This window comes from Micropterus salmoides, unplaced genomic scaffold (assembly GCF_014851395.1).
Source record: "Micropterus salmoides isolate LMB-PRFRI ecotype aquatic unplaced genomic scaffold, ASM1485139v1 Ms_hic_scaffold_6, whole genome shotgun sequence".
NCBI lineage: Eukaryota > Metazoa > Chordata > Actinopteri > Centrarchiformes > Centrarchidae > Micropterus > Micropterus salmoides.
Window position 1 is genome coordinate 8,808,941 of NW_024044348.1, and position 26,235 is coordinate 8,835,175.

A 26,235-nucleotide genomic window follows, 5' to 3' on the forward strand; every position below is an offset into this window, starting at 1 on the left:
TGGCCACACCATTTATAAGTAAAACGTCAAGGGCCAGCTGGTGGATTCACATTTGCTCTCTCCTCCAGCATTCAAACTGTCCCTGTGGTTCACAGCCAACTTGTCACCTAATAACATTGCGCTGTCTCCCACATCAAGCAGCAAATCCATCATCAGAACACAGCAACGCAACAGCCAAATGTGTTATCTCCACCTAAATTAATTTAATGTGCCATCTATAAGCCATAAATGCTTATGGCAATATTGTATTTTCAAAAATACCTGCTACTAGGAGTCCTGCATGGGGAGTAAAACAACCACAGACTGGGGCTGATACTGACAGACAGACAGACTTCCCAACAGTGTCTAAAATGTGGTGCAATTAAATATAATCTGTTAAACAATAGGAGGTAGCCGTCTGCCCTTGTGAGTACTTCCCTAATCTGTGTTGTTACATATCCTTTTCTTTTAGTTTTGACTAATCAGAACAGTGAAACAGCTTATCGTAGATTTAGATTTATTTTCAAACAATCCGAAAATAAATTTTGATTATATTGTTCAGCCTCTGCTGTCGTAATTCATTCTATTAAGTTAGTTTTAGCTGTCTCAAGTTTTAGCTGATAGTTCAAATCTAATTAAATGTGTCCTTATTTTGGGTATGATAAACATCTCTCTAAGACGGAGTGCACATAATAGATCATATTTGATTTCACCTGGTTTATTTAAGTTTTATTTTTTTACATTGTATGTTCCAAAAGTGGCTGTTATACCCCATAATTGTTTCGTGATGTTGAATATCATACTGTGTCATAGTGATGAACTGTTTATAGGCCGAGCCACAAGTCATCTACCATTTGGATCTTTCTAGGGCTGCCTCCCACATTGCAAACATTGTGATGAGGTTTTCTGGTCCATTGTACAGTTTGGACATTACTTCCTTCGTAAAGCCCAGCAACACTACAGTCTTGGCGATGCTCAGGGCCACCCTCCTGGCATCCACCATCATGCTGTTCCAAAGTCTGTTAGATCAAACTCTAAGTACAAAGTAATCTATTTACATGAAAACTGTGGAAAAGGAATTGCTGCTGCATGCACTTGTTTATGTCTACTATATATACTGTAAAAGAAGAGTGAGGTCCAAGTTATGGTGCAGGGCGGCAGTTTTCGGGGGGGGGGGGGGGGTCATTGGGTTTAGTTTTCTTGAATTAAAGCTGGTGAATGACTATTCATTGCTCCCTGCTGCTTGAGTTCTGCTGGATGGGTTTAAAAAATAGACCTTTGGCTACAGGTAATTAGCTCATTGATAAACTCATTAAGAATTTTAAATGTGTTGTTGAGTCCAATGAAAAGGGTTTATACATGTCCACTGGTTGCTATGATGAAGTTGTCTATAATTATGTCGGTTTCTTTAGATAAAACAGAAGAGGTAAAACTTAGTTATGTAACAGGAGGTAATTTCTTGTCAGTATGCACTGTTATGTCTCCTATAAAATGTAACAACTGTGTTAACATGCAGCTCCTCCTTTGTTTTTGCAGTTTAACATTGATATGACCTATTCTAAGTAGCAGTTTAAACACACTGCATGCTTGAGACTTGCTGCAGTACAAACTGAAAAAAGCACATATAGATGTATGTGATATGAATTTCACAGTTGTATGTTTTATTTTTATTTTGTTGTCTTCCAAGATGTCTTAATGAAACACAACCGCACACCCTCAAAAACCTTATATGTCATATGGATAATTTTTGTTGCATAAATTATGTTGTAAGGTACAATATGTTCTGTTGAATGCATACTACTGTTTATATCAAGTAGTTTTCTTTTTTGTACTGTAATAACATTTCTGAGACACTCAATCTAATTTCAAATCACAGTATAGATCTGCCTCAAATTACCTTTTCTTAATGGAGATGCTGGAGACTGTACAATTTCAGCTCTTTTAGGCCTTAGTGAAGCTTTCGTCATGATTGATCATGCTGTTTTATTGGGTCATCTTGACATCTGGATGGGTAATTTGGGTTAAGCATTAAGTTGGTTTAGGAGCAATCTTACTAGCAGATCATTGCCAATTAAAAAGGGAAATGTATACCCTTTAAATGCTGTTATTACCTTCGGGTCCCATGCTTTTGTGTCTTTAAATGCTCCCTCTTGGCTGTGTCATTTGCTGACTTCCTTTTAAAAATAAAGTAGTACATTTTACTCAGACTTAGTTTAAAGAGAAAGCTCTTGGTATCATGGCCTCTTATACAAAGCCATTGGCCAGAAACCTCTGTGTTATCTTTGATTATTACCTTACCTTTTAGAAACAGGGGCTGTACTTTACTTGTTTCACCATGGGTGTTTGAGTGCAGGCATGATATTTACAAATGAAAGAAGAGATTGTATTACTTCAGAAAGAAAAAATGACAAAAAGGGTAATGACAGTAGTGCAGTTCTGCTTTCAACAGATGAATATTTTAAATCCTCTTGTAACCTGTAACACATCTCATATAAATTAATGTAACACACTATTTTTTTTTATTATTATTTTTTTTTTTTTTATTGTTTTCTAAGACAACATCACTATCAGGCCTGCAGACTGTTTATAAAACTGCAGTGATGATCTAACTGACGCCAAAGAACGAGACCCTATGACCCCTACATTGGCATCTCTCTTCTTGCTGCCACTCAAATGATTTCAAGGCTTTACTGATCACATTTAAAGTTCAGTGGGGGTCTGGCCCTGAGCTACATTTCTGACCTTTTAGATGCCTATCAGATCAGTACAAGTGCACTTTCAGATCCTCAGACAGGGCACCCCTGACTGCTCCTCAGCCTGAAATCGAGAGGCAACGAAGCACTTGCTGTCAGAGCTCCTCAACAGCTAAATGCCCTGCTAGAGAAACTGAGGCCCACTAAGTCAATAGTACTTTTCATAAAGCAGCACAGATTTTAAGGGAACGTGCAGTGCAGAATGCAGGGTAAACACAAATAACATTACTTCTTTCTTTCTTTCTATTCTCTTTTCAGAACAAGAGCTTGAAAAATAAACTACTCTCGGGACACAAACTTTGTGACGCCTATGCTGAAGAGGTAAGAATTTTCAATTAGTACATTCTGTTTGATCTCATATATAATTTATTCTCAACTCCAGCTACTTAATTGTTTATTGTTCATGGAATAGGTGTAATTCATGATAAGATATTGCAGGCAAGCAAGTAATTTTAACAAAATACAAATTATAAGATCTAACTGATAAATAAAAAGTGATTATCATTAATTGACTGAAATATTACTGTATTAATAATAATCAAAGGATTTAAATGTTGTCTTATTTATTAAAATTAAATTTTAATTTTACTGTAACTATAATCAGAAAACTCTTGGTTCTACTTGGTACATGGTGAAAGATTTACAAAAAAAGACCAGCTTAAGGATAGAAATAGTCGACTCCTGTCTCTCTCACTCTCTTGCACACAAGCTTGCTTGGTTTTGGCTGCACAGTGAGTCTCAGAACAACTTGTGTCTTACAGCGAGCTCTTTGATGGCTGTACAGTGCAATCTGAGGAACTCTGGTTGTAGTGAGAGCAGTGCGAGTACATTTCATCTGTATCATTTTTGCTGTCACCTACCTTTCCTCTTTTTCTACTTCAGCTCTGCTGCCAGTTGTCACGGTCAGCAGCGTCCACCTGGCTCACATCCTTAGTGAAGCCTGAGCTGAGCTTTGAACTGCTGCTTTGGCCTTTCTGCTGACCAATGCTGTAATTTAGCCATGCAGGATCTTAAAAGGCAACAGGTCCTGCAGGCATCCTGATGACATGCCCAAGTGAGTGTAGCTGGTGCTGTGTAATCGTGGGCTCAATAGTTATGCAGCTGTGCAGTTGGTGATTCCAAGCATTTCCTGAATCCAGGTTACAGTATGTAGAATAACTTTGGATTTTTACAACATAGAGCAGTCTGGTGATGCAGACAGATTGATAGATGGCGACCTTGGTGTGGAGATGGATATTTTTCTTTAGAAAGACCCTGGGCTAGACCTCCCCTGAGATAGATGAGGTGTTTTGATCAGTGCTACAGAGGATATTACGAAGGTTTTTGAATGACAGAACAAATATTAGAAGTTTACATTTGCAGGTGAAGACAAGCAATTATGCAGAGTGGAAACAGTGATATTTGAGTACCTCAAATTAGTAATATGTACTCTCAAAAAATACTTTTGCCCTTGAATTACGAACCCATGTTCTCAAATTACTTAATTTGCCTGCCCTTTCTCTCTTGATCAGGCACACATTTTACCTCCATATTTATAGCCCATCATAGAAAGTGTTACCAAGGTTACGCTATTAGCTTTTCTTTCATTAGCTTTCAGTTCTCAGTGTAGTTCTTCCTCACTTTTTTTGAAAACCTGAAACACGATACTGTTCATATTTTCTATCCATATTGAGCACCTTCATTCAAACTAAGTGTTGTTCAAAACTCTTTATTATGCTCCATGGGAAATACATATAATTGCCTGTTTATTATATACACCTGGCTAAAACTAATGCATTCTGATACAATAGTCCTGCAATAAATCTTACCTTTTATGAAGATTATAACGTTCAGTTTTCAAAACCTGTGACTTCAGTTTGATTCAGTGATTGATTTAATTGTTACAATAACTGAATGTTAATATTTTGACTTCCTGAACAGAGTAATCTGAGGACATACGTGTAATCATTTGCGATTATGCATCACACCTAACATCAGAATAAATAGACTCAGCACAGTAATGTAGCTGAATATTTTCTGGACAAATCACTTCTGGCTTAAAGCCCATAATGCTATTGGTCCAACAGCCTCAGCAATGATGGACTGAAGCTTTGAATTGACCACAGTTACATGTACACCACAGCTCAGAAGTCAATAAAGAGAATTTAGTGTTTTGAAGCTCTTGAAGTTGAGGAGCTTTTTATCAACGCTGCTCCTATACTAAGATCATCCTTGAGTTCCTATTGAGACAGGAAATTGGTGTTGAAAATTAAAGGCCTCTTTCCTTCTACAAAGCCTCCATCTGAATATCCCTGACATTTCACCAGCTAAGTTTATCCAAACCATCATCACATATTCAAACTCTGAGATGATGATGACACATTTGACTATGCAGCCAAGTCTGATTGTAACACTTCAGGAGTTGGAAGGAGTACAAAGGCTATAAAAAGGTCCTGATTGAAGTTGTCGGTCAGTCTGCACTGAGCCAGAATTCCTAGCAACGAAAAGGAAATGATCTAAACAGTGATAAAATATGACTGGTTTGCTTTGTGCTTGTAGATGATAATATTATACTTGCAGTAGTTTTTAATACTGAGATGTTTTCTTGTCCAGTGCTTCTTTGTCTGCCTGATTACTTCTGCAGAGCTGTTACCAAGGGAAGTAGACATCAAGGTCTTTAGGGAGCAAATAACTACTAGAATTTTCTTGAACACTGGTAGATCACTGAAGGTCATCGTCTTCCATTCCCTTTGGAGGCTATAAAAGTTGGAGTAAATCACTGATAGGAACATTCTTCCATGCCCCTACTTTCATCCTGGAAAGTTATTTATGTTTAAAGGAGAAGGGTTTCAGACTGACCCTGTAATCACTACAGAGTGACAGAAAGAGATGGATACTAAAACTGCAAAACAATTGCCATCAATGCTGGAAATTGCAAACATTATTCTATTACACATTTGTCTATTGGTAAGGAAGTGTATTAAGCTTACTCAAACATAACTTCTGTTTATGGGGTCTAAATTCTGTGCACTGCCTGTGTTTAATGCAAGACATGACAGTACCCACCCAACCAAAACATCAAAAGTTGAACCTAGATTACCATGTTTACCCTTGAACCTTTACTCAACTGTTGTCTGGCAATCATGCTTCAAAGATGTTTTCAATTAAGATTTCCTCAGAGTATTGAGTGAGTCAGAGTTAAAGATAAAATCTTTGAATCTTAAATCAGGGCTTTGAAGCCATGTCCAAGAACTGAGATTAGGCCAGTTCTTTTTTAGCTGGCCTCAAATAAACTTTCCAAGCACAAGCTTAGAAAGCTTTTGTTCACATGATACATTTTAAGATTTTGTATGAGTAAACAGCAGCTTTCCTTTATGTTTGATTTGCATTCTCATCTTGTGAAAATTGGCTTTGGGAATTCCTGCATTGTATATTGGAATACATTTCATTTGGTGTGGTAATCATCTTTTAGAAAGCTGCTTTAACTTATGCTTGGCTTTCCTTGTAATGTGAAGTGGAGGATCAAGCTTTGTGCTCTTAATCCGTGTTGTGTGGTGAAAACTACTCAGCTAAAAAGATGTGAAATTACATGTTAACAACACTGTAAGGAAGGTTGTGTGGCTGCTGTTACAGAAATATGCGGGAACTGATCCTGTGTCTTCATTGACTATAAAATTGAGTACTTAGTAAGGTTAAGTCCAGAAGAAACTAGCTATTATTTTGAGAAAACAATAATAATTACATTAAAGTCAATATCCATGAAAGAATCTATTTTTTGCTCTAAAGACTACACAATACAAAAAGGTTGACCAAAGTTTTGCAGTCTCTTATGAGGAACATATCAGATGTTTAGGGTAGGACTGCAACTGATTATTTCAATCATCATTTACTCTGACAAATTTTTTTTTGATTAATAAACGAATTGTGAATTTCCTCAGACAAACCTCCAACCCTCTTCATGTTGCTTGTTTTGTCTGATACACATTCCAAAATCCAAAGTTATTTAGTTTACAATCACATAGTGTAGCAAATCCTCAATCAGAATCAAAAGGAGCTTTATTGCCAAGTAGTTTTTTACACATAAGAGGAATTTGCTTTGGTGATAAGGTGCTACACGTAGACAAACATACAGTTGACAGAAATATATAAATATGGAATAGAAAGTGCAAGTTATATAAGAATAATAAAAAGAATAGAGAAAAATAATACAATTATTTGCAGAGAAAGAACAACGTTGCAGATATTTACATGTGCATTATTCTGGTTTTGTGTTGTGCAGACGTATTGTAACGGAAGAGAATATTGTGTACATAAATATATAAATTGACAATATAAAAATATACAACAACAAAGATTAACAATTTACAAGAAATATGTGCAATGTGCCAGATTTGTGATATGAAATGAAATAGTATTTGATGAGGCTAGTTGCAGATGGGAAGAAGCTGTTTTTGTGAGAGGTTTTGGTCCTGGTTGACCGCAGCCTCTTGCCAGAAGGGAGAGACTGAACCAGGAATCTAGAACCAGGGGATATTTATCATGGCAGAAGCATATTATTTATAAATTTTGGTAAAAACATGAATTGCAGACATGCGAGTTCCCACACAAAAGCATCAAGCTACTTACACTGCTGTCAAGGAGATAATGGCCATGTAACTTCAGCTAAATATGATGTTATATGTTTAATTACTTTAAATAACAACTGCATCATATCCAGGTCTAAAATATTGAAAGTGCACAGTGCCTCATGTTTTAATATTCTGCTTCTTTATAATATTAATTATCACTATCATTTATCATTTTTAGCCTTTTTAGTGAGAGTGTAGGGCTTTAAGAAAGGTCAAACGAGTTGTGCAGGTGCTAAGTCATTAGCTCACATGAGCTCATTTAATTTCATTTGGGCATAAGGAGCGGTTTGGACTCTATTAGCTGTTATGAGGGTTATGAGAGACTGTTGGCCATGTTATCCCATTTGCCACAACCTCTGAAAACAATGAAAGGATGTGTCATTGTTGAACTGAAATTATTTTAAATTATTAGGAATGGTTGAATTTTGTAAACCCAGAGATATTTCATAGTAGGATGAAAGGAAGTACTTTCCCAAGCCAATTTATTTTTTTGAATCTCAAAAACAGTTTGCAAAGACAATAGTGGAATTGTCAATTTTCAAACATGACTGTATGGATGCAGATAGGTCACTAAGAAAAATGTATCACATGCTTTAGCAAGCTCAGTCAGGAAACTCACTGGCAGGCAGGCCCTGGCCTGACTCAGCTGTGTGTTTGTTCACTTCACCAATCACAAACACTTCACAAATTCAGCCGTCCATTTAAATTGGAAGGGAAACTTACCAGGTCTCTGCTGTGGTTCACTTTGCTACTGCTGCTATTGAAGCTACTGCTGCTTGCTATACATCTCTGGCTATTTTTGCTCTTTATTTGGTTCCTTGGAAAAATGCAGTAATGTCCAAACGATAATGTCCAAACGGTAATGTCCATAGGGGAAACAACTGATTGAAGTTAAACTTAACACCATTCTGTAAAGGAGTGACACTTGGCATTAGAGATGCCATTTAATCTTTTGCTCATCTTTTCCTCAATAGCATGATTTTATCACCTATTTTCTATTCTGTCAAAAAGTGTTTCTGCATTGTCATCATTTGGATGAAGGATGTTGTTACACTTCAGTATTTCAGCTCTGTTATGACTAAAATGACATTTCACTCTTGCATCAGAATTTAATGAAACCTCAAGTATCCTGAACCTCATAAAATATAATACATTGGATTTGGGAGGATTTCCTGTAATGACTGATTTCAAGGTGAATAGCCCTATATAATTCATTCTACAGGGCTTTTTGAATGGTGCAGCATGCCATCATCATCTTGTGTATTTTGGAGCAAGAAATGATCTAGGACAGTGGTTCTCAAAGTGGCGGTCCGGGGGGTCGCCAGCAAAAAGGGGAATAATTTATTTTCACTCTACATTCCATACATAAGTAACACAATGAAAAAATGTATGACTTCGGTCATGGGTTGCATACAATTTCTATAATAAAAGATACAAAAGAAAAAAATCCTATCAGATGGGAAACCCTGGGGCAAAATCTTATCAAATGGGGGTCCGTGGTTCCTTGACAAGAAAAAGTTTGAGAACCACTGATCTAGGAAACAGATCACAGTAGTCTTTAATAACAAGTTATTTGAATAAATGTTCTTTGCATCCATTTCTTCTTATAAAACAAAATACTGTATTCTTGCACTTATGAATGTATCTAAAGTGACTATAAAGTTTCATGCTGGTGTTTTCTACTACACCACTGATTTACCTAAAGTTAGAATATCCTGATGCACATACAGACAGGTCATTCTGTGATAGGCATTTTTGGGAAAGATTAGGTGTTGGTTTGATATGAGAACCAGGGAAGATGTCTAACCACTAGCATTCTGTGTAGCCGTGTTGGACACATTACCCTTGTGATATATTTCCTAGTCATACCTTCCTGTTTGCATCCCCAAGCCTGTAAAATATTTATTAGGTTTTCTGTCCTATCAGGAAGAAGCAAAGAGATGACATGTAGTTAAATCCAATGTAATATTAGAATGGCTCAGGATCTCATCGAATCAGAAATCAAAGCAGAGTTCTTACACGTATGAATATTTGATGTTTGCCTGCTTTGATAATGCATTGTTTTGGGAGATGTGTGCTCCTATCTTCTGTGATATACCCTACAATGGAATTAGTTATGGACAGGGAGGACACAAGAGCAGATCCTTTAAATAAAAACAAATGTATTAGTATGCTGTTCTAGTTAATTCACTATCTATATTGAACAAATCAGATTACCCTGACTGAAATGATTGAAATAAAATATATACTTCAGTCAGTAAGGTTTGGCTGCCAGCCAGTCACTGATCCGCCTCGGCTTGCATGCTTTAGCCAATCAGACATATTTCACAAATAGGGCAATCTTTTTAAATGGGGAAAGAGACGTAGTAGGTCTGTGATGCTGATGTGCTCTTGCTGCGAATGCAGATACAGATGTATGGTCTGAACACTTTTGCACACCTACCATCACCCTGTGGTGGCGTCACCTACTTGTATCTTTTTTGTGCTTTTATTTAATTTGGAGCAGTTGTGCTGTTCTCTTCTAGGAAAGATTTATGGTACACTGAGTTATGTGCACAGAGTGAACATACAAACAGATCTATTCTTTGCCAAAAGTAAGCCACTGTTATGTCTTCTATATTTTCAGTAACAATGTAAGCCAATTATTAGTTGTCCTTTCTGAATTAAGGCTTTGACATCTACTGTGCAATGACAAATAGAAATTTAGAAAGACATCAGTATACTGACAACTTAAAAAGACATACTTATATTCAGTGTTGGGCAAGATACTTGGAAAATGTGGTGCGCTAAGTTACTAGCTACTCTACATTAAATGAACCTTCACTACACAGAAGCTACCCCCAGTGAAATGTAGCAAGCTAAGCTACAACAATGTGGCAAAAGTAGCTTAGTTACATCTAAGCTACTTTAAATTTTTTAATATTTTGTAGTTAGGTCATGAAGTAAGTTCAATATAAACTAGGCTATATATATATATATATAACTATATATATATACATACATACACACACACACACACACACACAAACACACACTCACACACACAGTAGGCTATAGGCCTAATTTATATTGAACTTACTTCATTCCGGTGTAGCAAAAGAAGAAAGACCTGCTCCAAACCGTGTGTGGGTGCGAGAGAGAGAGCTAAATCACACAGACACACAGAAACTCTCCTACTTAGTGCCATATAATTGCAACTAAAGAGAGAGATCTCATACATGGAAACAAGTTTCTGCCACTACATATCAAAGTTTCCACCTCACTAGAGGAAGAGGTGTCCAGGCTGGACCCTGATCCTTCCCACACGAGGTGTTACAGTAACTATCACAATAGAAAGTAAACTCAATCGCAGGTGTGGGTGGTGATGGAACAGTGGATAAGACGCATGCCTTTGGTGTGACAGACCCGGGTTCAATTCCCCACTGTAACACATCCACCAATGCTCCAGAGGCGTGCGACCTCTGACATGTGTAGCGATGTAAGTCGCTTGGGATAAAAGCATCAGCTAAATGAATAAATGTAAATGTGTGTTTATTCCCCTGCAGCAAAGTCGCAGACATCAGCCCAGTGATCGGTACGTGATGTCACGTCACATGGAAGCGCTTCTGTCGGCTGCATATACAAATCCATGTGTGGTGGTGGCCTCACTTACTGATCCTTCAGAAATGCTTGGGAAAATGTAGCGTGTGTGGAAGCTACCGTGCTACTCGGTCAATAAAAGAGCTTCATTGACTGAAAAGCTTTTTCTCACTGATTCTTTTCAAGATGAACAAGCCATACTGCATGGATTCCAAAACGTTTTGTACCTACTAGTCATCTTGACACAAAAAAATTTGAAAATTTGAAAAATATATAGCTCCACCATTCTGTCACATGTAGTAAGTTATCTAAGTTAGCATTTAGTTCAGCTGACACTAGGGCATGTGCAATATTGACAAAAAATTATATCTAGATATTTTTTGGGATTTTGTCTAATGATAATTTGACGATATTTGGCATCCTTCAAAAATGTGTTTGTAAAAGTCAAGTGTGAGCATAGTGTGTGTGTGTGTGTGTTAGAGGAGGAGGAGATGGAGGAGATGGAGCAACTGTGTGCGTAAACGGGTGTGCCGGTGAATGGCAGCAGAGCAGAGAGCAATGGGTCAGCAATAAGCCTTTAGTTTAGAAGTCATGTCCAGCGGAGCGCCCGTGTGTTGCTCGCCAACTGTTGAAGAGAGTAAAGGGGGTTAGCCCCAAGTTAGTATCAACTCCAGCACTGGAGAAAAACAAAGTCTCTGCTGGAATGGTTAATAATAGGATTTAAATTGTTGCTTACTTATGATATCAATGGAAACAGGTCTTATTTATGTATTTTTTAACTGAAGCATTTAAGTGAAGATATCATAAAACAGTGAAATCACCCACGCAAATATTACTGACATCCAGTAAATATGATTTCACGTTTTGCTATATTAGCCCTGAGTTCTGTCTTATGTTTTATAGTAATGGCTTTCATCCTGTCATCATTGCCATCGACCTGGGCTGGTTAAGGCCTGTCGTGGACAGCTCCCAAAGCTTTAAAATTTCTAGATATTCCGTGCTGTGGTTAGTTTCTGGTCTTTAACGGTAACCCATTTTTGATATAGTTTGCAGATTTATGTCTTTTGAGCCACATCCACCTTTTCTAAGTCAAACCACCTCCATGCGAGTGAGGTTCATCCACGTTTTGCGATTCAATCTAAAGACGTAGATTTCAAGGCTGATGGTGGAGGTGTGTTTTATTTCTCCTGGCGCTGTTCACTCATTTATAACTTCAGTCATGAATTTTTTGGTAGCTGTTGCTTGTTTAACTCTAGCACACATGTACTGCATGCATGACGCATGACGTCATGCATCAATGACGGACAGGGTGTTTTTGATAGATTTTTGCAAAGTGATTAACCTAGCCTACTTAATAATGTTTGCTCACACGTCGTTGAAACAACCCATAAGATATTATCATAGACGATACATATCACACACCCCTAACTGAGATAACCATTGCAAAAAAAATTATTATCTCAAAATAAAAAAATCCTATTTGTCTGATCTTGTCATTAACAACAAATAGAGAATAAACCTAGCAGAACATAAGTGTCAAAAACATAGTTGAACACACATTAACGTGTCTGTCCTTTTGTCATTAAGACAAGGACGATGACTCATGCATTACTTGAATATTTTGAAAAAGTTAGGGAGAGCTGTTAGAATGCACCAAGCTTATGAAATACTGTGTCACTGTACTTTGTTTAGATTGTAACTATTTTAAATGCAGGTCCCCACCCTTGCAGGATTTGAACCATCAGGAACAAAAAGGCAGAGCTGTTGCTGTGATTCTCCTGGGCCGAGGAGACAGCTCACATGATTTATTCTTAGTAAATAATAGACCAATGCTTTGGCAATTCTGAGAGCTCAGCACATTTTAGAGATTCAGATATTTGCATTTATAACACTCCACAGCCTGTGACTCTGTCGCCTCTTTATATAATTCATTCTATTACCAGCAAGTATCTTAAAACCTCCACTTAACTGATGCAAATACAATTCATTTGTTAACATTTCATTTTGTGGCCTGGGACAAAGAAAACAGATTAAACAATCTCAAATCAAATATATGGCCTGTCCTCTGTGAGTTTGAGTTTTAAAGTTGGCTCTGTGTTTATTTAACCTTAAAAAAAAAAAATTATGACGAGCAATTTTGAATCCAGTTTCACATAACAGAGATGGGTTTCTTGGGACATGGAAGCACCCTGGGAAGAGGAATAACAAGATAAAGAATCTCATAAAAAAAGGGCACAGGTGCTTGTCAAGTACACAAAACACTTTGAAGTGAATTTGTCCCTCAGCATCGTGTTCAGTGTGCTTTGGTAAAAGATTAGACCTCATGTCATATTTTTACTGCCTGTGTCAAGGAAGGAAGATAGAAAGAGAGCAAGAGAAGTTTATAGAGATGGACAGTCAGATAGAAAGAAAGATATATACAGCTGATAGATATAAAGAGGGAGGTATAGATGGGTATAAATAAAGGGAGCAAAAGAGGATTTATAAAGATAGACAGTCTGGTAGAAAGGAGATATACAGTAGATACACATATAAACAGATATAGATAGGTAGAAAAAGATATTAGTCAGCGCATATGTTAACCCAATTTCCAGAAAAAAACTGTTTTCCACCAGTTCTCCAGTCAATCTAATCCATGCCATGTAATTAAAAGCACCAGTGAAAACTCAGTCTATTAAAAAACATGAGGAAAACGTGAAAATATGACATTTATGTTTGTTTTATGCCTCAAGTTAAGGAACATTGTGGCCAGTTCATCCTATTTTGTTTTTACTAATCCTCCCCAGCCAAGCATAAAAACCTTGTGAATATTTGTACAAATTTTCAGTGTTTCTATTTGTTTTTTATGTGCTAATTGAAAATGCACATAAAAACAGGTGGATGGAAGTTTACTTACAAATACATACAGATAAGGAGATATAGATAGATAAGTTGAAAAAAAGAGACGTAGGTAAGTAGGTAGGTTTTAAATATATTTTATCATCACAATATTCTTTAAAATGAGCTCTAAACTCTTGCTATGGCTGAAATATGATGCACAGACTTATCAGTGTTCTCTTTTTAGACTTAAACTTTGCTGAGTTTCCACCTGAGTCAAGGCAATTTTATTCGTATAACAGTTAATCACAGTTAGTCTTGCAAAGCTTCACGATACCTTCAGTATAAAAACTCTGTGAAAACATCTTCTAGCCTCAATGAAGACACAAAGAGAAACCCTTTTTGAACTGCGGCAGAGTCCGATGTGGAGGCTTTCAGTGTTCATGCTCACATTATGTGCAGCTTTGAGGATGGCTGTGTATCAAGCTATCTAGGAGGCAGCCTCTGTGTTCCATGTGCCTACTGATGTGGAGCAGCAGAGTGAATGTCAGGTAGAGCTGGTCACTGTGTCGGTTTGGGGGCGGCAGTAAAGATGTGCTCTGTTTGTGTGTGTGCTGCTTACCGATGACAGAGCAGAGCCCGTCGTAACCTAGGAACCTGCGTGTGTGGTGATGGTAGTGGTAATGTGTGTAGTGGGAGTGAGAATTCAGGTTTAGACAGTGGGCAAGAAGCCAGTGCATGACTGCATCATTGTGTGGACTATGCAGTTCAGTGAAGGGGAGATTTGATATTTTCTTCCTCTCAGTAGAGCCTTCCTTTAAGCCAGAGCTTTGCCTAGGGAACACTCACAAAGGAGTCTTCTGCTGCAGCTGGCAGAATCCTGCTACGTGATCTAAAACCAATTTCGCTATTTGAATAAGCTAACATTTATTTCCTTATCTTCCCCTTGCAGTCCAAAAAAATCCAGGCTCAACTGAAAGAACTGCGGTACGGGAAAAAGGATTTAATTTTTAAGGTAAGTTCAAACTGAAGGGGGTGGCTTCATAGTAGCTCCAGACCAGGGGTAAACAGGTACTTCAGACCACCTTGAAAGGATGATCCTGTCACATGAAGTACTCCAATTAATTTAGTCTGCAATTACAAAGTCCCTCCCAGTCAGCAGCCTGCACAGTCAATTGGCTATCCCTTACTCAACATATCTTCTGTACTATGTTTTCCCTTCTGTAAGTTCTATCCCATCCTTTTCAGTCATGGGGGGTATGTGGATAAATGATGTTGACAGTGGTGGATAAAGTTGATACAGAATTATGCATTAGCTCATATAAGGGAATCTTCAAGACACAGATTACAGATGACACCATGTATTGCTACAATTCAGCAGGTACCATATATTATTGGGCATAAGAAATGTGTCTCCTCCTCACATACCTCCTTTGCAAGCACAATGGCAAAGAAACTGTTATGGATTGTTGCCCACCCGTACATCCTCCACTGCCCTTTGTAAGACTAAATGTTCTTAGATGTGAGTGCTTACGTAATATTTATTGACATTTACTGATGCATCGACTGACCTTTCAGGCCTTGTTTGCAGTGTTAAAATAGCAGTCAAAAATTTTGCCACAATGCCCTGTAATGCTGTTTCTTAAATGTATGTTTTCATTCTTCAGACTCATCATTCCTAAAGCTGTGGCAGGCATAAATGAATAAAAAGGACTCAATCCTCACAGATTGAATTTTATGCTTCTAGCCCAACGACTGAATATATTGTCCCTCGATGTCCTGTTCCTTGTTCTATTTCTAGCCTGTGAATGATGGATGCATTGACTTGTTTGCTTGGTGTCACTGCTTGTAAATCGCCTCTAAATTGCATCAGTCACTCACCCAACACAACTTTATTGCTCAATGTCACCAAACATTTCATATGGACCTTCAAATCTTTATGGCCTTTGGTAATTTGCAGTTGCAGAAGGATAAAGCTAATTTGATCATGCTCTTTGTCTTGTAAAAACAGTCATCTTTGGGAGATGACACTCAGTCTGCTTTTTTTTATAATGAAAAGGTCAGAGGGAAATGCATCGTGAACCTCTGACCCCCAACTCACCCAATCCCTCTGGCTAATCCTGAAAACTCTTATGCATTCCAAATATGCTGTGATCAAAAGCCCAGCGGGGGACGATGGAGCAGGAAGTAGAGAAGAGTTACTCAAGATACAGAAATGTCATCAGCCACACAGGGGGAATGTCAGTCAAGGCACCTTGACCAGGAGGCAATTGAATTGGTTACGACTTGTACCAAATCAAACTGCATTTTACAGCTCAACGACAAAAAAACCCAAAACAATCTGACAAGACTGGAGACAGAACAAAATCAAGAAACCTCAAAACCTAATTATTCTATCTTGGGAACCGCTTTCTTAGAATTGACAGGTATGGCCATGACAGAAAATTTATTGAGAAACCATAAAAAAAGAAAAGCTTACCTGCTTTGACAAAATGCAGTAATGCAGATTTGCTAAATGAGGACATACTGCATCTACACTGCTAGAAAAGAACCCAGAATTTTCTTCACTTTTCCAATAATAGCCCTCAGATTTGAAGGACAACTTAAAAAGAGAGCCAACTATCTGAATCTCAACCATGCAGTCCCAGTACTTGTAAACACTATACACAGGCAGGTTCCCCTTCGCTTGCTCAGCCATAACATTAAAGCTTTCAGAGCAACTGACGGTGCCTTCCCTGCTTTTCCCTACGAGACAGTATTCTTGGCAGAGGAGCCACATTCAAGCCTTCACATCTTCTTTTCTCTGTCAGTGCACTTTTAAATGTACCCCTAGAGCTGTTCTCCTCCAGCATAGAAAAAAAACAGAAAAGAAAAATGACGGCTTGATGTAGTTGCATGCCTCATCTAACAGAGTGGCTAGTACCCCACTGACCCCACACCTCTATAATGGACTCAGCTCAGAAATATGGAGCTTTAGACTTGGAGGAACTAACCCTGAAAGTCAGCATTTCTGGGTCAGTAGCTATGCGTCTGCAGTCCTTGGAGGACTATCCGCTGATGATGCTCTGTGTAATGGATGTAATGGTTCTCTACTGTAAAGCTACACACCCGCATGTATACACTTAAACACAGTTTTCAAATCCTTCAGAAGACAACGAAGAGCAGACGGTAGCACTACACTTTCTTAAACTAAGCACTTGTTGTTAGGCAATATTTCTCCTGAATCCAACAGAAAAGTTTCAGGCAGTTCAAAGTGCAACATTTTATACTGTTGTTCTGAATGACCCCTAAATTCATTATTTTGGCCAATTGTAACATCATATTATAATGTACACTGCCAGTAATTCAATGGCAGATATCTAGTAATATGTCACCAGTCTGAAATTGGACTGTTTTTATCAGCACCCTTCAGTATGCCATTATGTTGAAAATAATTCAAATTTTGCCATTTTCCACTGAGAGCTTTATATATATAAGCCTTTGTGTCTATGATTAAAGAACTGTTCCTCAAACTTTATTACCTTTGGATACTCTCTTGAGCACAGCCCGGCAGCTACAAATGACTTTGTGCGATTGTCCTAAACTCCTTGTAAATGAAAAAATACCTTCTGAGAGGCAAATGTGATTCTTTGGCTTATTTGAATGACTCATCTGTCACCAAATCGTTTCAGCTTTCCTGTTGAGTGGTAGAAGTGACAGACATGTTCATCATTAAAATTACTTCTTTACTGGCAGAAATCGAGATGAAAATGAGCTGAACTGGTCAAACATGCCAAATGTCCCAACTGTGTCACAAAACTCACTGAGGTACCACATAGGTCTATAAAACTCACCAAAAACCATCAATCAGCCTCATCACCCATCTCTGAAATGTCATATGCTTTTTTTCCCAAAGATTGTAGATGCTGTTTTTGGGTTAGCTGACCTTGGGTGTTTCAGAATATAAGCCAATGCAGTTTATCATTTTGAGAGGCCAGTAAAAGACACCCAATATAAGTTCATCACCAAGGCCAGTTTTACACAGACAGCACGTAAATTATCCCAGTACACAAAATATCCCAAAAGTTTCTTTTCTTCTTGTTGATGTATTTATCAATAATAAGACTCCTCAGAAGAAACTGTTGATCATCATATGGAGTTATATTGGCTCCTTTAGTGGGGAAAAGGCATTTTTGTGTGTTGTTTAGCTCAGGGATTAAACTTCAGCAATGATGCTCATTAAGAGGTTTGATGGTTTCAGGGGGTCTGCTCTTGTAACCGTCAAGATTAAACCTTCTCTCTCTTCTCTCTAAAAGACCAATATAATCTGTACTTTGAATGAGCTTTTGCTTATCTTATTCCTTGTACCCTCTGGATTCTACTCTTGTGTTCCATGAAATAGACCAGCGTTATTATTCAAAGCATTTTAGCACTAACATTTAAATAATAATTTAGCAATATAATGCAGATATGATTATTTCCCCATTCCCATTTAAAGACACATGGGATATATTGAGTGCTAAGAGTGTATAATGCACATGAGGTTTAGTTCTCGATCAGTGTGTATGAGTGTATGTGAGGTCATAATACTGATTTTAAAAAGTCAGGACAAAATATCATAAAGAACTGTCAATCTTTTGCACTATAGATTTGTGTTGTTGATAGTGCTGTGGATATGGAGAATGCTTTGTCTGCACAGAACACAGAGGGTTTAGCTGATTCAAAGGTCATGTCTTTCTGCAGGGGCAGCAGCTAATGGACTTGGAGCACAAGTTAACTATAGCCAAGGAAGAACTGGAGAAGACCGCACTGGATAAGGTAAATAACAAAGAAATTTTGGTAACACTTTCTATGAAGGTCATCGCTATAATGACTTATGCTTAGATTTATAACACGATATAATGCGTCCATAAGTCATTATAACAGTTGTTATAATCACTTACAAACATGCATTAGGCGCTATAGCAAAGTTCATAACGTGACCTTTTGATTTAATGTTTTATAACTAAAAGTAATACCAGTTTATATCAATGTGCGGCAAGAATCTCTGACCATGTTCCATAACACATTATAACCACCGACTCTGCCTCGTTATAAATACACTTTAGTCACAATTTAGAATTAGTGATATAAAATGGAATATATTATTAATATATTATACTAATGTTTAAAGTTATATAGCATGTCTTTGTTTGCTTTAAGGGTAAACAACTTTTATTTATGTTTCTTCACTTTATGAAAAATCTGTATGCATTTTGAACATTTTGCAGTTTAGCACAAAAACACAACATAATTACATCAAGGACACTCATTGTTGGGGGGTTAGAGAAGGCTCAAGAGAAGACCTGTTGCCGACCAACATCATGTAAGAAGATGCTCAGATGTTGTCACAGATGAATGGCGAGCCTATGGACAGGCCCTAACAGATGCAGTGGACAATTAAAGACGTCACAAAACATAGCCTATTAAATGACATTTTAAAGTAATTGAATGGGAATAATGTTAGCTAGTGCTAACTGCCTTCACTTTTCCAGCAGTTACGGAATGAGACTTAACGGACACACTGTGACCTACACTGTACACGTCTGCCTGACTGACAACTTACAAAGTAACTTAAATATTTTACTCCGCTAACTTTCACCGTCACGTTTTGCTGCTCGCTCTCTCTCATTCATAATCAATTCAGAATCTTCCACATCCGCATCGCAAAGAAGTATACTGTACTATACTATAATGTTCACAGAACACAAATGGCGGAACCTTCAGAACTGCGGAAGTGCAGCGCCCGGACAGTCGGAGGTGTGCACATAACAGAAACTCGTGATCTCTGTTACTTTTCTGAGACCAGTGTTTAGTGATTGGAAAAGTCACTCTTTTGAATGACTCGAGTCACCAAATCCTTAAAAATTCATTAAAATGAACTAATCTTTTTTTTGTGTCATTTTGTTCATTTTAACTAGGCTGGTTATTGTGGCGCTGCAGCCCTCTTGGGGGGCGATATAAAAAAAGAACAACACAGTTCTCAAACACAGAAGGCTGCCTGGCTTGCTCTAATTGACGAAGTATAATGAACAAATTCACCTCTTGATCTTTCTCTATCATGGTTCTGTAAAGCCCCATGGAGCCACAACCAAATTCAAACCATGTAAAAACAACAGAAATATGTGTCAATATTCGATTAAGCCACTACTCCAGCTAAATCCGTCCATTTTCACAATCTTTCCTGAGTATATACTACCAGACCAGCCATATATATATAATTATAATTACTATCACTACATCTCTAAAGTGCTCATTCATACAGTAGCCTAACGCCTATCCATGAGTAACATCTATAGTATTAACATCACACTTACAGGGAATATATTGAAGTAATAAGCTTGACACACTAGATGAATAAAACACACTCATTAAAATTTAACAAATTTAATAATAATCTCAAACACTGCAGGTTGTTCACCAGTCAGGAGCTGTGAAACACGGCTCTGTCGATAAATAAAAAGCAAAAGTTACGTTGCGTTCTCTGGCGGACCGGATCAGCTGTTAGCTGTAAACAAACCACAGGGCTAACGCTAACGTTGCTATGTGGTTGTGTTTTAATGGTTTAATGGTTTAGTCACCCTGCCGAGTGAATACAGACTCCCACGAGGACCCATATGAGCGCTGAACGATTAGTTCATTCCTGCTGCACAGTAGCCGAGATGTTACATGAAAAATGAACGACTCAAACCCAGAGACCCACAGTTGAGAGTCGTGAACTAATCAATTCTGTTTCCTGTGCTAACAGAGACCTTGAAGCTGCCGTGTGACGAGTGAACGTAAGAGTCCAAGACTATTCACGCATGCGTGAAAATTAACGAATTACTCACTGAGACAACCCGTTCCTCCTGAGTCACATACAAGATTAGGTCAAATGAACGGGTCCGTGTACGTTTTGATAGTTTGTTTTTCGTTTGAACCAATAAACGAACAAACGAGAAACCCACCTTTTTTCGTTTGTCGTTTTAAACCAGAAACGGAAAAAAAGAGCCATTCTCCCGTTTGGAACAGAAAAAACAACTAAACCAAATTCAAATAATGGTCCGATTACGAAATTCCTATTTTCATTTTCCGTTTGAAGATAGACGTTAAGAAAAGAAAGACCGGTGAGCCAGGTGACCCGGAAGTAAGAGTACAGATATTAAAATAAAAGCCAAGCGTTTACAACGGTCGGATCTGTAGCATCATGCAGCACTAACGTTATACCAGGGTGATGTTAGATTAAAATAAATAAATAAATAAATACACCTGGACCGAGAGAAATACGTTAGCAACAGCAGTTGATTGCATGCACTCTAATATTGTGCATATATTCATGTTAACAGCAAGAGTCACGTTTTTTTAAGTGCATTGTTTGGTGCAGTACAGTTGGTAGGCTAATATAGGTTAACCTAAGAAATGATTGTGTGTGCAGAGTTGTTACTGTAAGCGCTATATTTTTAATATTAAATAAATATTTAATGTGGCTTCCACCGTAATGAACCAAGCTGTTTCCCCTTTCTACCAGCAGGTGGCAGGATTTAACTGAAGGCCCGTACTGTGTAAATGTTTTGTGATATTTATGTTTTATTTGCAGCCTAATTACCATCTTCATCATTCACCCTCAGCCCAGAGTTAAACCTGCATGCCCTTCTGTTCTAACCTGGTTATAACACTGCTGTCAGCTTCTCAGCAGCTCTGACAACAAACTCACATCAGAAATGTCTTTCAACGACACAACTACCAGTGTTGTATTCGATGCATTTCGCTGCTGCTGAATGAATGACCACACTACTAAAATTTCACACGGTCATCAATATGACTGCAACACTGATTTTCACCGGCACACCGTGCAGCAACACTCATCGCTGTTTTGGCTCCCTGTGTGCAAAGCAGTGTGTGTGTCAGCTTAGTAAGTGGTCAGTCTGGCAGAACACGTGCAGTGTAGGTCACAGTGTGTCCGTTAAGTCAATTTGTTTCCGCAACTGCTGGAAAAGTGAAGGCGGTTAGCGCTAGCTAACAGATCCCCGGTCTGTAAAGCACGGTTTTGGCTGCAGTGTAACGTTAGCTAAATTAGTAACGGAGTAATGTTAATTAGATGCGTGTCATTAGTACCTAACTTATTGAGGAATGAGAACAGCAGGTTGAAGCTAAACTGGTGTCCTGTACACATACTGTACATCCTGATAGTTAAGTTAAATTATATTTCAGTGTCCACAGGAGACTGACAACTGTTTATTAAAGGAAGGACGCTGGCGACCACGGAGGAGCTGAGGCTACTAAAGTAAATCAGGGATGTAAACTAGTCCTTTTAAACAATTGAGGAGACATTTATTTTGGATTTTAACGTGCAAACGAAATGCTTAGTAATTATCCAGAAATTACACCAAGATCATCAAGATGGATCGCTGCCCTCTGAATTGTAATCAAATCGAATCGTGAGGTGCCAAGAGATTCTCATTCCTACTGCCCAAACAGTGTTCCCATTCAATTATTTTAAAATGTCTTTTAATAGGCTACGTTTTGTGAAGTGGTTGTCTTTAATTGTCCACTGCATCTGTTAGGGCCTGTCCATAGGCTCGCCATTCATCTGTGACAACATCTGAGCATCTTCTTACATGATGTTGGTCGGCAACAGAGCGATCTTTCACCACCCTGGGAATGGGTGTCCTTGATGTAATTATGTTGTGTTTTTGTGCTAAACTGCAAAATGTTCAAAATGCATACAGATTTTTCATAAAGTGAAGAAACATAAATAAAAGTTGTTTTCCTGCACAAAATGTGTGTCACTTTACTTAAAGCAAACAATTACATGTTATAAGGTCTTATAATTAGTTCATATGGTATTATGTCCACCTGTAAAATATTATCCAGGGAGAGATATTTTAACACTTTACTTAAAGCAAACAAAGACATGCTATATAACTTTAAACATTACTATAAGCTATTATTCCATTTTATATCACTAATTGTAAATGGTGACTAAAGTGTATTTATAACGAGGCAGAGTCGGTGGTTATAATGTGTTATGGAACATGGTCAGAGATTCTTGCCGCACATTGATATAAACTGGTATATCTATTATTTATAAAACATTAAATCAAAAGGTCATAATACATTATGAACTTTGCTATAGTGCCTAATGCATGTTTGTAAGTGATTATAACAACTGTTATAATGTCTTATGGACGCATTATATCGTGTTATAAATATATGTATAAGTCATTATAGCGATGACCTTCATAGAAAGTGTGAGGATGTATTTTCAAATGTTTAGCCTCAGCAGGTTGAACACATAGAGCAGCTTTGATTTACATGGTATAATGTAATTTTTATATGTGGTTATTGACAGACTGTCACTGTGAGAAAGTTAGATGAGTTAAAAATGCAGGGGGAGAAAAGTGCTGATTAGGAAAACAGGCAATTCTAGTGCTCATCTAAAGATAATTGACATAAGAAAAATTAAACCAATCATTTTGTCGATTATTATTTTTGATTGATTAAATTATCTTTAGAACGTTCTTTTTTATTATTCTGGTGAGTTCTGCTTCATGTCTTGTTTAACTATGCCTCCTAGCTGTTCTAAAGTTGCTTTAAAGCATGGCCTCCCGTGGCTTTAATGCTTAAGTAAATTTCTCATGTGGATGAATGGAGGGATCCAGAAATCTTCTTGTGTGTGTAATCTTGTTTGGGGACAGGAGTCTCAGCTGAAGGCGCTGAAGGACACAGTTCACATCTGCTTCTCAGCTGTCCTGCACAACCAGCCCAGCAGCAGTCACAGATTTCCCACCTCCCCCACCCACTTGTTCAGATACTCATCACTCATCAACAGCTCCAGAGTCACCTTTCAGCAGCCACATGCCAAGGTAATTCCACTCAGCTCCATCTGATTTAATGTTTATTCAAAAGTAGGTCTGGGTTTTTGTAAAAATCCAACTTTTTAGTATTCGGTCAAATGATATGCACAGTGTGTCTGGCATATGTCTACTGGAGATGAGGATCTGTTGTCCTTGAACTAACAGTATAAGATGTCAGAAAGATAAGTATTTATACCTAGCATTTATACAATATGAAGTGTTTATATTATTTAAGTAAAAAATGCTTTGACACTTTGAAAATAGTCATGTTCTTTTTTATTATGGTTGCAACATTTTACATCCCTACTTTTCTTGATTTTAAAATGTCTGAAAACCCACTAAAAGCACATATATTCATCAAAGGTTTTTTAAAACATGACCTTTGTTTTTTATCTCTTATAACCTAAAATATATTGCCAAGCAAATAAATTGCCTCAGTGAATAAATTATTAAGGTATCACTCTTTGTGAACCATTAGGAAGCACATTTCTAAGCAACAGCAATAATTGTGCTTTTTTAGGCATTTTACAATGCATTTGTGGAAACAAAATCATGACCTCTGGTTATTTAATTTAGATGATTACATTTGTTTTATCACTTTGTTAATGATGGAGTTTAAATAAGTACAAATACATACACCAAACATTACTGTAACATTACTGATACAGATTTTTTTATTGGTGGAATTATATGGATACGAAATCAATCTTGGTGACACATTCATGAAGTAAACAAAACCTGCTATAATATATAGTTTCATCCTAAATTGTCTACTGGCATTACTCTCAGGACTACACTAACTGTTTTAAAGTCTTAAGTAAACAACACAGGCAGAATGCAAAATGCCTTTCTAAAAAACAGATACTATGACTTGTCATAGCAGGAAAAGCACAGGTGTAACTAATACCATGAACAATGAACAATGGAACAGTGTATCATTGGGCCATGCCAGAGAGCCAACATGCAAAATAGTCGTGCCCTGGAACTGGTAGTGCTAAATAGGGTGCAGTCCTTATTAATCTTATTAATTACACAGTACTTTTCCTGCTCTGACAAGTGTCTGCATTGAAAAGGCCTATACTGTAGCACTGACTTTGCCTCACAATGTCTGGACAATTTGACTGTCAGTGACCACAGTTTAAACACAGCAGCTACAATGTCTTAGATGAAAATAAGTTAAGCTTATTTTGTAAAGTGAAAATGGAAAGCAAGTTGAATTTTGGATTTGCATTTGTAATGGTGGAGGATAATTTTCCCTACGACTTTCCAGATAAGATAAAGCAGGCTACAGTTTTTTCCCCTCTCCTCTCTGTGTAAACACTTTCAAATTGAAATTCATTTCACACTGTAACTCCCAGCTTGGTGACATCATGGAATATAACTCCACAATATTCACCTCACCACACATCAGTGCGCACATAATGCACTGTCTGCGATATGAATTTAAGCGTTAGCCGATTATTACCTCTTTTTCAAGTGGCTATTTGTCAATCTGATGCCCCAAGTATCACTCTCCAGAGAGAAATAGCCCGGGAAATAATTACTACCAAATATAACAGTTGGGCAAACACGATTCCAGAGGTTGTTCCGAATAATAACATGTCTAAATCAAGCAGCAGTCTAAGTAAATTATGTCATTCTTTATATTCTAGGGTGCTGTAGCTTTGGAAGTAAAGCCCAATTACCTTAGGCATTATAGGAGTGTCGGTATATTGGACTTATTAACTCAATGTGACACAGTCTTTGTTTGGAGCCTCTCAAAGTCAAGGTCACAGTAGACTCAACTAAGGGCTCAGGATTTAATCCCTTTTAGGAGTACAAAAAAAAAAGTGACTGCCAAGAGGATTCATTGTAAAAATAGGATTATGCCTTCCATGTAGATATTGCTTCTTGTTTTGCTAGTGAAACACTTTGACATTTTAGGACTCGTGTCAAGTGTCAAGATTTTACCCATTTACCCATTACCTTTTCTTCTTCAAAAACAACCAATACTGACTAATTTAAAACAACTTTTTTAATAGTATGTCTGTGTCTTTACAGACCTAAATAAAATAGAACTGAGATGTAGCAGATTATACACATCACTTTTGTTATAAGATACCTAATATATTATATAAATACAATGTAAAAATATACTTCATAGAACCTTTGGCCTCTACCCTCTACCAAGCAGTCATGTCAACCTCAATCAAAGATTGTGTTAATTCTGATTTCTGAAAAAGCAGTCGCTGCAGTCACTTTGAAATCACCAAGTCGGCCACAGCACCGCGGTTCCTTATCTTCCATGATCCTGGTGAGCAGTTCTGTCTTTAAGAGGCTTTTCTCTCCTCAAAGCAGTCACAATTTACTCTGCGTCTCTTTCATGCCTAAGAGATTTGACATGCCACTTTGAGGATTTTTTTTGTTGTTTTCTTTATGTTTTATGTTTCAGTTCCACCGTCTGCACCAATGTCACCACTGTCCCTCTGCTGTGCCATCATACAAAACAATATTCTGTAATTGGCACATTCTGTCCACATTTAAACTCTTGTCTCATGTTTGCAGCAAAACAGGATGATCCCATTATAACAAGTGTGTATTTCCCCATCATCTTCCTTTCATTACTGTGAGCCAAATAAATTCAAGCACACAGGCAAAATAAGCATC

General features: G+C 37.6%; 1 protein-coding gene across 1 annotated transcript in view; it reads left to right on the plus strand.

Annotated features, from left to right (window-relative positions):
• luzp2 (leucine zipper protein 2) overlaps positions 1-26,235 on the plus strand; it is a 157,800-nt gene that overhangs the window by 116,935 nt on the left and 14,630 nt on the right. Inside the window, exons 6-9 of the mRNA XM_038702051.1 lie at positions 2,991-3,053; positions 14,688-14,750; positions 18,458-18,532; positions 23,431-23,598. Coding sequence (XP_038557979.1) covers positions 2,991-3,053; positions 14,688-14,750; positions 18,458-18,532; positions 23,431-23,598 — 369 coding nt within the window. The remainder of the gene's footprint in view (positions 1-2,990; positions 3,054-14,687; positions 14,751-18,457; positions 18,533-23,430; positions 23,599-26,235) is intronic.